At 42.1% G+C, this 15769-nt stretch overlaps 2 protein-coding genes across 8 annotated transcripts in view; one reads left to right on the plus strand and one right to left on the minus strand.

Moving 5' to 3' along the window:
• rmnd1 (required for meiotic nuclear division 1 homolog) overlaps positions 1–15679 on the minus strand; it is an 88473-nt gene extending 72794 nt beyond the window's left edge. For 3 of the 6 annotated variants that reach the window (XM_038805469.1, XM_038805506.1, XM_038805516.1), the window contains exons 1-3: positions 15479–15679; positions 10946–11049; positions 4206–4633 (exon numbers count right to left, since the gene is read on the minus strand). In XM_038805469.1, the coding sequence (XP_038661397.1) occupies positions 4206–4616 (411 nt within the window). In that variant the 5' untranslated portion in view covers positions 4617–4633; positions 10946–11049; positions 15479–15679. Of the gene's footprint in view, positions 1–4205; positions 4634–10945; positions 11050–15026; positions 15189–15229; positions 15363–15478 lie in introns of those variants that run through there. The other 3 variants (XM_038805478.1, XM_038805487.1, XM_038805496.1) reach the window with 3 other exon arrangements.
• armt1 (acidic residue methyltransferase 1) overlaps positions 15558–15769 on the plus strand; it is a 45964-nt gene continuing 45752 nt past the window's right edge. The window contains exon 1 of one of the 2 annotated variants that reach the window (XM_038805425.1): positions 15558–15731. In XM_038805425.1, coding sequence (XP_038661353.1) covers positions 15661–15731 — 71 coding nt within the window. In that variant the 5' untranslated portion in view covers positions 15558–15660. The remainder of the gene's footprint in view (positions 15732–15769) is intronic. The other variant, XM_038805445.1, reaches the window with a different exon arrangement.

Raw genomic sequence — 15769 nt, forward strand, 5'->3', positions numbered from 1 at the left:
ATTCAGAGCTTGCAATGGATACTTTTGCCAAAGATGTGAACTGAACGGAATAGACATCAATGAAGGGAACACCAATTACATTTGTGCCTACACTTCTCAGTATGCCAGTTTGAGCATATGCAAGTGTGTAGAAATCTCCCAACATGTACTAGTGCAATAGGCAGTCCAACTGGAAGTATCTCTTTCCTCAGGCAAAAACAACGTGTGGCTTTGATTTGCAAAAATGTTTAGAAACAAGCTTTGAACAAATTTTATGTAGCTATTTTCAAGGGTTTTATTTTACTGCAGAGGGAAAGATAGTGAAAATGTGAATGGAAATGTGTGTGGGAGAGACAAATAGCAATACAAAAAAAGCAGAAAGATAGTTATAGGAAGTTTTTTCTCTGTCCAATACATAGATCAACTTTTGTATGATGTACTGTGCCACATCTACAATGCTCCGTTCATTATAATAGTGTAATGCTGGATCTCACTGAGTTAAATCACAGGAGATCTGGTGGTGTAATTGATAAAATGCAAAAGATCTCAAAAAAGGACTAAGTACACAACTGCCATTCAATCGGCAGGCAATTTGGTCAAGTCCAGCAGTGTATAAATGTATCAATTCAAATAAAGCTCTTCCACAGATTCCATGCATTTTTAAAATTGGCCTATTCACTGAGGGTTGGCAGTTTCACTGCGACTCAGAATACCATTCTACACATATAGCACCACTATCCCTGCCCACTAAATATTATGAATAACTCATTGCTCCTGATAATGATCCAAAGATGGGTTTATTGGAATTCCCACTGGAAGTTAAAAGTCTACAACATTATTGCAATATTTCCAACAAATGACCGGAATCAATATCACAAGTGGAAAAGTATTGAGGTACAACTCCTTTAGTTAACACAGACCTCTAGAGGGAAAAAAGATTAGATTCCACAATGAATTGGAATGTATAATGAGACGCAGAGGTTGTAGATGCATGCAAGAGGGGAATGAGTTGTGATTTTAAAAATGCTTCTGGGTAGATCTGTCCAATTAAGTTTTTTTAAAATGTAATCGGGACTTGATATGCAAGCCCTTTTCACCTGAACAAGGCCTAAATCTTCATTGCAGATCAGCCTTCAGGCTTTTTCCCTCCTCAAAGAAAGCCATTTTCTGCACCTGGGCCACGATTCAGGACACCAGCTGCACTGATTGATCCATCATCGATCAACCCACCCAACCAACCCAATACAGCACAATCTTTCTGTTCGGAAAATTAGACACTTTTCTTTTTAGGCTTTCTATTTAAAGAATCAAAATATATTCATTCAAAAGTGCCTGGAATTTGATTTTTGTTTTATCAAACTGCTCTGAAATAAAGTAAACAAATCAAAATCAGAAAGTAGAAATTGTGAATGAACATTTCTGAGAACACTGATCTTTCCCATTTTGGTTGTAACCATGGCTACAATATTAACATGAAAGCGGCTTCCACACAGGTGGGTGGAATTGCATGGGAAAAATCCAGATGTCAACAAAGCAAGCTGGAATCTGCAATTTTGACTCAACTGTACCAATTATTCTTCTGGGTTGTGCAAATTCCAAGTTGTGCAATGAATATATGTTCTTGCATAGTGTCATTTTAGCTGCATCTAATGGGTCAGTGCACAACTTAAAATTGGAGATGTTCCAAATGGATGTAACATATAGAGCAAGAGCATCACCCAGATTTAAAGGTACCTCACTGGAATTTTGACTGGCTGCATTTAGAAAGAGGATAGTCTTGCTTATCCCTAGCAATGAGTTAAGAAACGTGCTGCTGTTACGAAGAAGGTCTGTATCTAGAGAGATTGAGCAGACTCGGTATACAGTCCTAGGCCTATAAATTTAGGAGAATGAGAGGTCATCTAAAAAAAACTAAAATTCTTAAGAGGCTTTACAGTGTAGATGCTGGGAGGATGTTTCCTCGGACTGAGGATTTTAGAACAAGGGGCCACAGGCTCAGAATCAGAGGTTGGTCAATTAGGTCTGAGATAAGGAGAAATTTCTTCACTCAAAAGGATTGTGGATCTTTGGAATTAGGTATCCCAGAGAACTTTGGTTGCTCAATGATTCAATATTCAAGACAGAGATTGATAGATTGTTGGGAACTAAGGGAATTAAAGGATATGAGGATTGTACAGGCAAGTTGAGTTTAAATAGGTCAGTGGAATAGGTTCAAAGGGCTGAATGACCTACTCTTAATTCTGATGTTTTACAGGTGTGGTTGGACATAGCGGAGATGGATTTGCACACCCCCTGGTAATACATGGCCACCAGGGAGCTGGTCTATCTGTAGCAGGATGAAGTCTGCTACTCCCCTGATGTAAAGCCCTCAGCTTGCAGAAGTTTCAAGAGATCAAGGAAGCTGAGCCTCTGTAAACCCTGTGACATAGGAGCAGCTCCTGCAACCTGGCTCCCTCCCTCGTGCATGTACTGATCCCACCACAGCGCTGCCATACGTAGTAATGGTCTTATACTTCTGATGTACTGTCAAACACATCCACGATAGTCTCCATCCTGATGTTACCAATTTCAAATCTTCACAAGCACTCTCCAACAAACTTTTGCCAGGAGAATTGACACAGTAGCTACAATAATTGAGATTTGATACAAATGGGTTTAAATACCCACCTGAACTTCTGGTCAAACCTGCCCATTTCCGTGGTCAATTTTCCACGCTCTGGGAAACAAATGCTGCTCTGGGATTGCAGTATTACAATCCCAGATGAGACCCCGGCAATGGCTAGGATACTCGACAGAAACCCCAATATTTAATTTTAATTTTATAAGATTGTGAGGAAAGGACATCTCACTCCAGGAGTGATTGCACAAATAAAGAAGGATATCGTATTTTAAAGGAAACTTTATTAATAACACAGTTAACATCACACCAGAAAATAGCTTACAATTACCCTTAAACAATGCTACTCAATAAAGTGAATACAATACCCTTAACTGCTATCTTTATTCTCACTCAAACAAGAAATACCATCTCAGCTCTCAATCCACTTTAACTATCATTAGCACATAGGAATACCTACTGTACAGAAATGTTCTTTAAGAGAGATCTTGTGCCACTGTTTTAAAAAAAAGCTCGGACTCCTGTCAGAACCCCATGCAGAAACTCTGGCTGTATTTCTTCAGAAGCTGTTTCTGCTCACCTTCTAATCAGACAAGTCTGAACTGCTTTGAAAGATGCTAATATGTCTACCTAACTGCAGAGAGCAAACTGCTTGACTTCTGTTCACAGCTTCAACTAACTCAAAACTGACCTACGTTTCCTGCAATATGCCTAATACCGTAGCTCCACCCAGTAACAATGTCACCTTACCAAGCAGAAATCCAATTAACTCCACAGGGAAGCCCCTCATTCTAAACAAAATTGCATTAGCCCAATCGTTTTAAGATGGTTTAATTGCACTCCTGGCTCCCAAAACCTTTACAATTAGGATTATTTTAAAACATGACTGCAACAGTCAAATACTAATTCAGGTGTTTAACTCCAAATAACTATAATGCAATATACCTGAAAATCCTACATTCATCACAGCAGCCAAGTTCAAAACAATTTTAAAATGTCTCGTTAAGGACTAAGGAAGCTATTTTTGCACCATGAACTACAGGCCCATCCAATTAGAAAATCCCCGAGCAGCTTTCTGCTGGCATCCAAATCTGTTGAACAGGTTGTTGTTCTTGTTCAAAAATCAATTATTTTTATCCTGGCCTCAGCTTGTGAACTGAAATTCACCAGCTTCTCACTGGTTATTTTTAGCATATTTTCCCCCACCTTTAGGTCCCCAAATCTTGTTTCTTGTCATCAGGTCCTCCTTCAAATACAAGACCAAAACAGTATGGACTATGGATGTCTCTGCACTAAAGAGTCAACCAAATTGCATGATTGCTCACCATCTTAATAGCAACTGCTGCTTGCAAAGCAGTGCTGGCTTGTAGTTCTTTATCCATTCCCCAAATTGAAATCTATCCATTTTTGAGAAATGCTCCATCTTGTGGCTCAGTCAAGTACTGGTGAACTCACTAAACTGTGCACATATCAGTTAGTAGCCACCATCAGAAATCAAGCTTATTGCTCTTGCGCATGAATGATACTACCTATTGGGTTATAGGGTTTATCTTTATGGATATGAGAGATAAAAGTCTGTTAACAAGAAAACCGAAAATATTTTGTTTACCTGTAGATCGGCAAGTGCTGGCTGTTTGGTCCTTGATGGCTGTTTGGTCCGAGGCCCTTTAAGAGGTCTTTTGGCGGACAGTACTTTCTGTTGGGGAATCATTTTATTGCTGCCTGTTGCAGTGGAATAAAACAGTTTCTTTACGTTTGCAGACTGTATATAACGTAGAGACTGGTTATGCACCATTTGCACACAAACTGTCCATTTCCATTTTAGATAGCATGGTGCCAGCTGATGGCCAGATAGTTTTCCATCTAGGCGCTTCCATGGACTGCACAGGGCATTTCTCTGATAAAAGCTGTGGGGTCTAATCCTGGGCTGCTGAATACTTCCCAGAGGGGATCTCAAACAGAAAGTTCTTTCCATCAAGAATGGAGATTGCACCAAGGCTCGGAGCAATCTAACAGCCATGGCTTTAGACAGTCAATCTAAAGAGAGAAAAATACAGATTAATTTGGAGAACTTGTTTTCATCACAATGGAACCAGTGTTGCTGTTTCTGATCACTTCCATCCCACAAGCTCTCATCCTTTATCTGTCAATAAAAACTAAAAGCCCCAGCAGAAAGAAATAGAGCTCAATACGGGGCACCTGGGGCAGATAGCAACACTAAGAGGAGAACTAAACTACCAGTGAGGGAAGGGGAGGGAGGCATCATGTAAAAATCGTTGTAAATAAGACACAAACTAGTTTGTAAATACCGGATACACATGACCGGTGGTTACTCTGCAGAAACTGGAAAACACCAATCAAAATATTTTTTTTTAAAAAAGTAAAATCCTCTTTAAAGTAGGAGACAAGTCACAAATTAAATAGACATTTTTTACTGATACAAATCAATAAATTCCTCTGAACTGCTGAGTAATCACCAAATGTATTACATTTAAATAAGGCCTCATAGGATGATTAACTGTCTGCCTTTCTCTGCATCATTATATCAAAGTGTACCTAGCCATATCATCCAAATATATTTGATTTGGATAGTTACCTTCTTGCAGGTTGGGCAAAATAAAATCCTGATATTATAAATACAATCCTTATTCTCAGTGCACTGGTTTATGCCAACAAAATAAATTACCGTAATTAAATCCAAATGTTATCATGAATTTGCAGCATTCTCACCATTTTCCCCGTGAAAACTGAAAGCCAACAGCCTTTCTCAAGTGTAAAATATTTCTGCAGTGTACACCAGGTCACTTCTTTTTTTAAAATTTAACGTACCCAATTATTTATTTTTCCAATCCACCTAACCTGCACATCCTTTTGGTTGTGGGGGTGAAATCCACGCAGACACGGGGAGAACGTGCAAAGTCCACATGGACAGTGACCCAGGGCCAGGATTCGAAACCGGGTCCTCATCGCCGTAGTCCCAGTGCTAACCTCTGCGCTACCATGCTGCCCTATCCAGGTCACTTCTTAACGGAGCGTCATAACAGTGCTCAAGCTACTGGGTCTGCATCTGGATGGCTGAACAAGATATTTTTACACAATAGTACAACTGAAATTGGGAACATGGATACAAACATACAGATTCAGAGCAGGGGTAGGCCATTCAGCTCCTCAAGCTTGTCCTGCCATTCAATAAGATCATGGCTGATCTGATTGTGGTCTCAACTCCACTGATAACCTTTCACTCCCTTGCTAGTCAAGAATCTATCTACCTGTCTGAAAATATTTAATGACCCCCCTCAACCACTCTATAGGAAGAGAGTTCCAAAGATTCATGACTCTCCGAGAGAAAAACTTCTCCTTAGCTAAGTCTTAAATGGGAGACCCGTATTTTTACATTATGTTCCCTTACTCTAGTTTCTCCCACAAGGGAAAACCTTGTTTCAGCATCTATCCTGTCAAGTCCTCTTAGGATTCTGTGTGTTTCAATAGGATATCCAAACCTGTTCTTCAAAGAAAACCCCATCATCCCAGATATCAGTCGAGTGAACCTTCTTTGAACTGCCTCTAACCCACTTATGCTTTCTTCAATAAAGGAGACCAAAACTGTGTAGTTCTCCAGACATGGTCTCACCAACATCCTATACAACTGTAGCAACACATCCCTATTTTGATATTCCATTCCCTCTGTAACAAATGCCAACATTTATTTTTGCCTTCCTAATCATTTGCTATACTAACTTTTTGTGATTCATGTAAAAGGATATACAGATCCCTCTGTACCAGAGCTCTGCTATCTCTCTTCATTTAAATAATATATTGCTTTTCTATTCTTCCTGCCAAAGTGGAAAATTTCACATTGTCCCACATCATACTCCAGCTGCCAATTTTTTACCCACTCACTTAACCTATTTTTATCCGTTTGCAGATTCTTTAAAGTCCTCTTCACAACTTACGTTCCCACCTATTTTAGTCATCAGCAAATTTAGCTACGATACATTAGATTCCATTATCCAAGTCATTGATATAAATTGTAAATTGTTGAGGCCTCAGCACTGACCTTAGTCGCATTCCACTCGTCACCCATCTTGCCAACTGAAAAATGACTTATTCATGCCGACTATTTCCAATCCTTTATCCATGTTAAAATGTTACCCCTTACATCCCGAGCTCTTTTTTGTGTAGTAATCTTTGATGTGGCATCTTGTCAAATGACTTCTGGAAACCTCAATTCAGCACACTCACAGGTTCCACTTTATCTATGCTGCTTATTACTTCTTCAAAAAACTCCAACAAATTAGTCAAACATGATTTCCCTTTCATAAAACCACATTGGCTCTGCCTGGCTGCATTGAGAACTTCAAAGTGCCCTGCTATAACTATCTTAATAATAGATTCCAGCATTTTCCCTATAACAAATGTTAAGTTTTTTGTCTCCCTCCTTTCTTGAATAGAGGAGTCGCATTTTCTATTTTCCAATCCGAACATAGGGAATTCTAGAAAATTTACTTTCCCAGCATCCACTTCTTTCAAGACCCCTGGATGAAGTCCATCAGGACCTGGGATCTTGTCACCTGTAGCCACCTGGGTTGGCCACTTCCTGACTTTAAAATGGAGATTCGCTAAGAATGCAGGGAAATTCAGCCAAGGACAGAAAAACAAGCAGGTGCAAAATCTCCTGTATATTAGAACCCAGACAGCACTGAAACTGACGACCATCTACATATTGATGAGCGATCCCCGGGAACAATTGAAACAGTTAAGATAATTGAGGCCAAGCCAGACTCCTCGGCGCCAGCGGGAGCCAAGACAAAGGAAGGCCAACGGACACTTAGGAACCGCCCAGCGATCAGGGAACAGCTCCAGTATTGAAGAAATCGATCCAAGTGATCAGAACTCAGTCCAATCACTTGGAACCAAGTATGGGTCCGCCCAAAAGGGCACGAAGCCCCTGGGGACGATAAAGTAGAGTCCCCAAGTTCAATTTGTTCTTCTTGGCACTTGGCTCTCAGCGAGGAGAGACCGGCCTAACAGTTTCTTGGCAGCTCTCAAAGAACTCTTGACCGTGACTCTCAACTCGGAGAGACTTGCTCAGCAGCTGCACCAACCAAGTGTCCAGTCAACGCACGCTACGAGATAGGTGCTCCTAACCATTAGTCCATACCAGCTGGAAGCCTGCAGACTCAGGATCGAACGAGGCGCCAATTGTTCCCCTGACCTAGTGGGTCCCTTTTCCAAAGCTAAGTATTGGCCTGTTAGTGTTAGAAATAGCCTAGTGAATAGTATTTTATGCATGAGTAGAGATTGACTGTGTATATATAATAAATGTGTTTTGATTTGAACCTTACTAACTGGTGTATTGAGTTACTGATCAGCACTTGAACTTGAACCCCTGGTAACTCTACAGCAAGGTGATTAAACAGAGCAAGCTAAGTGTAAAGCACACTTAGTAAAACGAGCAACATACCCTTTAGTTCTAATAATTTCCTCAGTACTCATTCCCAGATGATTGTAATTGTTTTTAGTTCCCCCCGTCCCCTTCAACTTCTCATTCACGATTATTTCTGGGATGTTATTTCCTCTGCATTACAGCGAAGACAGTTGCAAAACAGCTGTTCAATTCATTTGCGATTTGCTTATTTTTCATTTAAATTCCCCAGACTCACCTTAGCCAGCCATGGATGGTACATCCTTCCCTTAAGAGTATTCTTTCTTACTGTAATGTAACTTTTCTGAGTATTCTGAAATATCTCCTGAAATATCTGCCACTACATCTCTACTGATCCATCTCTTACCTTAAATATTTCCAGTTCCCTTCAGCTAGCTTTGCCCTCCTCTTTGTCCTGATTCTAGTTTTTTTTCATGCCCTCCTATTTGTCCTTATTCAAGTTTAAAACACCAGTCTTAGGTCCACTCTTCTCTCCCTCAAACTATATGTGAAATTTCAATCGTGTTGCCACTATGAGGTCACTAATTAATCCAGTCTCATTGCACATTATGAGATCTTACATAGCCTGCTCTCAGGTTGGTTCTACAATGTCCTGCTCGGAGAAACTGCCCTGAAGATACTCTATAAAATTACCACGCTACCTTTGCCAATCGGATCTGTCCAATCTACATGCAGATTAAAATCACCCATGATTATCATTATACCTTTTTCACAAACATCCATTATTTTTTCCTGTAAACCCAGTCCCACAGTGTGGCCGCAATAAACCATGTCCACAAATGTTTTATTACTTTTACTATGTCTCATCACTACCCACACTGATTCTATATCATGATCTCCAGAACTGCATAATCTCTCTCCATTGTACCAATGTCATTCTTTATTAATAAAGATACCCCACGACCTTTCCTAGCTTTCTGGCCTTCCTAAATTTCATATATCCTTCAATGTTCAGGTCTCCAAAGGCTATCAGACCACATATTTATTTCTAAATGGGTGCCAATTCATCTATTTTGTTATGAATGCAACATGCATTCAGATCAAGCATTTAGCTCTGCCTTTGTAATTTTTTCCACCATACTTGCTGGCACACACTTAGTTTTGTGCATTCTGTCCCTTCCTGCCATGATATGATCACTATTTCTTATTGTTACCATTTACTCTTTTGCTTTGTCTTCTTTATTTAAGTTATCATGTCTTCCGAAACTTGATCCCTTGCCCTCATTATTTAGTTTAAGGGAAGACCTCCCGATCATGCCATCTACATGACTCACAAGAACACTGGTCCCAGCACAGTTGAGGTGAAGACTGTCCCAACGGTAGAGCTCCCACTTTCCCCAGTAGTGATGCCATGAATTTGAAACCCGTTTCTTCCACATCAATCTTTGAGCCAAGCACTTAACTCAAATCTGATTTCCCTATGCTAATTTGCTTGTGGCTCACGTAATAATATTGAGATTATTACCTTTGAGGTTCTGCTTTTTAATTTAGCCCTTAGCTACTCGTACTTCCTCAGCAGAACCTCTTTCCTAGTTCTAACTATATTGTTGGCACCCACTCGCAGCCAACAAATCAGAAGTCCCTAACCTAAAGGGTGTGTCTGCCTCCTGGAATAAAGCGTCCAAGTAATTTTCCCTCCCTGATGCATCGCAGTATCCGCAGGTCAGTCTCGAGCTTAATGAATCGGAGCCAAAGTTCCTCCTGCAGACACTTGCTACAGATGTTTGCCCTGGACACAGAGACATCCAGAAGCTCCCACATCTTGTAGCCTCAACACAATAAGTGTTAATTGATTTAATTTTTTCTAATTAACTAATAATTTATACACCCTACTACTTTCAATGAGCTTTACTGCTCCCAGTCTAATTTACTAATAAAGCCTTACAATTCCTAATTATATTATTACCTGCGTTTTGAAAGACAAATGAGTAAAATAGCAAAATACTCACCAACCATAGAATAGAATCATATAATAATAATAATCTTTATTGTCACAAGTAACCTTAACACTGCAATGAAGTTACTGTGAAAAGCCCCTAGTCGCCACATTTCGGCGCCTGTTTGGGTACACCGAGGGAGAATTCAGAATGTCCAATTACACAACATCTTTAGGGACTTGTGGAAGAAAACCGGAGCACCCGGAGGAAACCCACACAGACTATGGGAGAACTTGCAGACTCCACACAGTCAGTGACCCAAGCCGGAATCGAACCTAGGACCCTGGCGCTGTGAAGAAATAGTGCTAACCACTGTGCTACCATACCCCTTCTCCCTACAGTGAATCCCTACAGTGCAAAAGGAGGCCATTCAGCCCAACAAGTCTGTTACCCTGTGGCATCACATTTCACTATTTCTTACACAATGCAGTTGGCTAAAAGACAGCTGCTTTTGATGCCTAGTACCTCCCCCCTCTCCTGCTGCTTTCAAGCTCCAGGAACGCTCTTGTTTCCTGCTGCTTTCAAACTTGTACCACCCACTCTTCTGCTGCTTTCAAACTCTCAGACTTCCGTCCTCTCCTACTGTTTACAAACTCTCGGACCTCTCCCCTCTCCTGCTGCTTTCAAACTCTCGGACCCCTTCCCTCTCCTCCTGTTTTCAGATTCTTCATCCTCACCCCTCTTGCATTGCTTCTGAACTCGTACATGTTGAATAAAATTGATATGTTGGAACTATAGTCATATTAAGTTATGGGGAAATATTAGAGGATAAACAGACAAGGAGGATGGGACAGTGATGTTTCTATCACCAGACACTGGTACTAGTATTTTATGTTAAGTAATAGAGGCGAAGTATTGTAGTATCTACCCTTTCTATTGAAATAGAACCCTCTAACTTTCTTTCCTTAAAGCTAATTAAATCGAAAGTTTTATATAGTATTACAGAACATGGGTGGCTATACCTACCAAATAACCATAGTCTAAATTCCAAGGATTGGAGCTACTGGCAGTGAGTTCTCTCAGTTCTTGGCAAGGCCATTGGAAGGAGTTTTAAAAACAATGTATAGTCACTGTCAAAAGGAAACAAAAGAATAGACAGTTAAGTGCAAAAGCCATAACAGCAGCAAGGTGAATCTGGGCCCCCATTTTAAGTTCACTTCTTATCAACTGACTAGTGTAACATTGATTGCAGTCATCTAAGTGACACAGCATCCTGTTCTACAAGTTGACGGGAATGAGAAGCTCCCTGGAAATTTAAAAATGTCATATTCTAATATTTCAGATGTTGTCATAGAATTTACAGTGCAGAAGGAGGCCATTCGGCCCATCAAGTCTGCACCGGCCCTTGGAAAGAGCACCCCACCTAAGCCCACGCCTCCACTCTTTCCCCGAAACCCCATAACTTCAACCTTTTTGGACACTAGGTGCAATTTATCATGGCATGCCATGTTTTAGGAAGTTTTGGACTATGCACAAAAAAAGATTTGAAAAGAAAGAGAATTACTGTTAAACATTGGATTTGTAAAGCAAAGTAAGCTCACATAAATTTAAAATGTGTCCTATACCATAGGTTCTCAGAATGCTAATGCGCCATCTCGAATGCTGGTTTAGATTGAAGGAGGGGTAAAGTCATCGAGGGAGAAAAATTAAAGGTAACAATGACCAAGTGACAGAAACAGGAGAGAAATGGGCGAGGGAGATAGGAATAATGGCATGGTTCTGGAGGAACACCTGAATTGCGCATACAACTGGACAAAGAGAAAATTTGTATTAAGAGGCATAGAAGAGATTAGCAGAGGTTCATTGAGGTCATTAACAAAGGCCAACAACACCTGCATTCGTGAATATTGCTTAAAAAAAGACAGGCTATCAAAGCTTTTCATCTTGCACTCATTGGGTCAGTTCGCAAGAAATTACAAACTGTAAAAGGGGAATTTATACTGCTCGAGAAGAGAGTGAACTCTGCTGGAGGCACTGCCATGGAAAATGCAGCTTGGAACAGTTAACTGCCCTGCTGACAATCTTAATTTGGCTTTCAGTGTAATTCTGAGCACAATCAGGGCTGTTTAGCAGGATAAAACAACCCTGACTATGCTAAGAATTACACTGAAAATCAATTTATGATTGTCAGTTGGGCTCGCTAGAACTTATGCTTGCTAGAAGCCACATGAACGCACACTGTGGCGGTTCTACTGCCACGCTGCGCTCGAAAAGCAGCTCGGCGCAGCGTGGCTAATTGAAACTGGGAGATCTTGCTCCTGGGATCAACCCAGCTCAAAATGCCTCGCTAGATCTAACGTGATCTTGCAAGATGTTGACATTTAAATCCCGCTCATTCATAGAGGTCTCCAAGGGGATTGGAGGCTCCCAGGTGCATGTCCTTTGGGAAGGGTGGTACCCTGGGCACTGCTCACTTTTGGTGCCACCTGGGCATCCTGGCTGTGCCATCTGGGTGCCAGCCTGGCATTGCCAGTGTCCAGGTGGCACTGCCAAGGTGCGAAGCTGGCATTTTTTGCACAGTGATTATCAGACCAGGGTGCCCTGCGTGGGTGTTTTTTTTTGGGGGGGGGTGGGCAGGAGCCTGTAAAGAGTTTAGTTTGACCACCAGCATCAGGGGCACAAATGTTATAGTTCAGGATGTTGCCATAATGTCATCTGTCAGCAGCGACAATGTGATCAGCAGTTGTTTTTAAAAAAAAATAATTTTTATTGAAATTTTTTACAGAAAATATAACAACAATGAAAAGCAACAATAAAACACCATAATAACTGTAACACCCCCCAAGACCGTAGCAACGCATGTATCTCGCCCCCCCCCCCCCCCACACACCCAGTAAACAACAAGAAAACTTAAAAATTAAAATCAAATAAACATAGTCAACGCCCCCCCCCCCCCCCCCCCCCCCCCGCCCCGGGTTGCTGCTGCTGCTGACCCAGTACCCTATTGCTGAACCAGAAAGTCGAGGAACGGTTGCCACCGCCGAAAGAACCCTTGTACGGATCCTCTCAGGGCAAATTTGATCTTCTCCAGCTTAATAAATCCCGCCATGTCATTGATCCAGGTCTCCACGCTTGGGGGTCTCGCATCCTTCCACTGTATCAAGATCCTCGACCGGGCTACGAGGGACGCAAAGGCCAGAACACCGGCCTCTTTCGCCTCCTGCACTCCCGGCTCCACCCCAACCCCAAAGATCGCGAGTCCCCAGCCTGGCTTGACCCTGGATCCTACCACCCTCGACACCGTCCTCGCCACCCCCTTCCAGAACTCCTCCAGTGCCGGGCATGCCCAGAACATATGAGCATGGTTCGCTGGACTCCCCGAACACCTGACACACCTGTCTTCGCCCCCAAAGAACCTACTCATCCTAGACCCGGACATGTGGGCCCGGTGCAGTGATCAGCAGTTGTTGATAGCTTCACATACCTAGGCTCCAGAATCACCAGCAATTGGACATGTGATAGCAAAATCAACACTAACATTGCAAAAGTTGCAACTTTTATGTCCAAGCCGACTAAAAGCCTGGAACAACAGTAACCTGACTGAGAACATCAAACTGTGATTCTAACAAGCCTGCATCTTCGGTGATGACACCACATTTGCACTGCAGAAGGGCTGAACAGTTTCCACCTTCACTGTCTCTGACATATCATTGACATCTCTTGGCAGGATAAAGTATTCAATTCCGAGGTCCTGACCATGCTAATTCCATCAGCATACACTCAATGGCATTTGCTCTGGCTTGGTCTCCAAGAGACCCACATTTCCCTAATCGTTTTAGCACACTAGCAAAAGCTGTTTTAATCATTTTTTATATTTCTTGCTAGTTTACTCTCGAACTCTATTTAGTGCCTCTAGCAATGTCTCGAGTCATCCTTTGCCAATTTTTAAAATCTTCCCAATCTCCAGGGTTACTACTCTTTTTGGCAATACTGTAAGTCTTTTCTTTTAATCTAATCCTACCTGCAACTTCTCTGTTGTTTGGATCACTTTTCAATGCACTTTTTATATCTCAAGTGAATAGATATTCATTGAGAATTATAAATTATATTTTTTAATATTTGCTTATCTACTGTCATATTTTAAAATCTAATTTATTAATCTATTTTGGGTAATTCATCCTCACATCTCTGTAATTGGCCTTGTTTACATTTAAGACACTGGCTTTGATCTTAACCACATCACTTGAACGTGAAATTGAATTGTGTCATTCTAATAGCTCTCCACAGGATCCTTTGTTACTAAATTAACCTTGTTTCATTACACAGCAAGTCTAAAAAAGGCCATTCTCTTGTTGGTATTTCAGAGGGATTTAGGTGTCCTTGAGCAAGTACAGTAAGCAATTCAGAGGGCAAATGGTATTTTAACCTTTATTGCAAGGAGTTAGAGTATGAGTAAGAAAGTTTTGTTGCAATTATACAGGGCTTTGGTAGGACCACACCTGAAGTGGCATGTAGTTTTCATAGAATCAACAGTGCAGAAGGAGGCTATTCGGCCCATCGAGTCTGCACCAGCCCTTGTAAAGAGCACTCCATTTAAGCCTCCACCCTATCCCCACCTAACCTTTTTGGACATTAAGGGGTAATTTAGCATGTCCAATCCACCTAACCTGCACATCTTTGGACTGTGGGAAGAAACCGGAGCAAACCCAGACAGACACAGGGAGAACGTTCAAACTCCGTAGACAGTGACCCAAGCTGGGCTCTGGAGCTGTGAAGCAATCGTGCTACCCCTTTTGATCTCTTTACCAAGCTGACTTAGAGGAGGTGCAACAAAGGTTCACCAAATTAATATTCATTGGATTTGGGATCCATTTTGTGATTGGGACGGATCTAAAATGAAAAATTGATTTTAGATTAAAGTTTTGCAAAACAATTCCAACATACTTTTGTGAACCCCTACTCAAGCTATCACAGGATTGATAGATGTACACTTTTGACAACTATTGGCGATAAAAAATGCATTGACGTAGCGTCTTTCATAAACTCAAAGTCACCCCAAAGCACTTTGCTGCCAATATGCAAAACTTTTTGAAGTGTCGACGCTTACATGCAGCAGTCAATTTGTCCACAGCAAGGACCGCGAACAACTGTTAGGTAGAGGCCCAAATAATCTGTGTTATTGGTGATGACTGAAGAGGCATGAAGGGTGGTCAGCGAAGCAGAATTATTTCATTGAATACTCGTTTCCAGAGGGGATGAAGAGACGGCGGACAGAGCCCGAGTAATACCACCCCCCTCCAAAAGACTCACAGTGCAGCACTTTCCCAACAATGCACAGGTGTGCCAGCCTGGGTGTAACAGACTCCACTACCCGCCGCCGCCGCAGGTGAGAGGCGCTGCCACCTGCACCCGGGGTAGACAGGTGAGCAGCCGCGCATGTGCAGTGGTTGCAAGTTGACAGGTTCCGGCGGCTCCAATTGCCACAGATTCCTGGGTAACCGCGCTCGCTCATAAAAGTCCCCCCAATTGATCGACCGGCGCTCGTCCTCCTTCACGCACCTCTGTAGTTGGACTCTTCCTCACAGCCCCGAGCGACACGCTCCGTCCCACAGCTCTCCTTCTCTCTCACACACATCCCCACTGCAACACTCACCGACCGTTGGTCCCGAGCACGTGCGCAATATCATTCGGCGTCACTTCCTGTCGCTACCTCCTCCCCCTCTTGGACGCTGCGGGACAAGATGGCGGCGATGCCGACAATGAAGACTCTGGGGGTGGAGGTACCCGATTCGCTTTCGGCAAAGTACACGGGGTGTGTAGTTAAAAGGGACTGACTGAACGCGCAACAGG

Source organism: Scyliorhinus canicula, chromosome 1 (assembly GCF_902713615.1).
Source record: "Scyliorhinus canicula chromosome 1, sScyCan1.1, whole genome shotgun sequence".
Classification (NCBI taxonomy): Eukaryota; Metazoa; Chordata; class Chondrichthyes; order Carcharhiniformes; family Scyliorhinidae; genus Scyliorhinus; species Scyliorhinus canicula.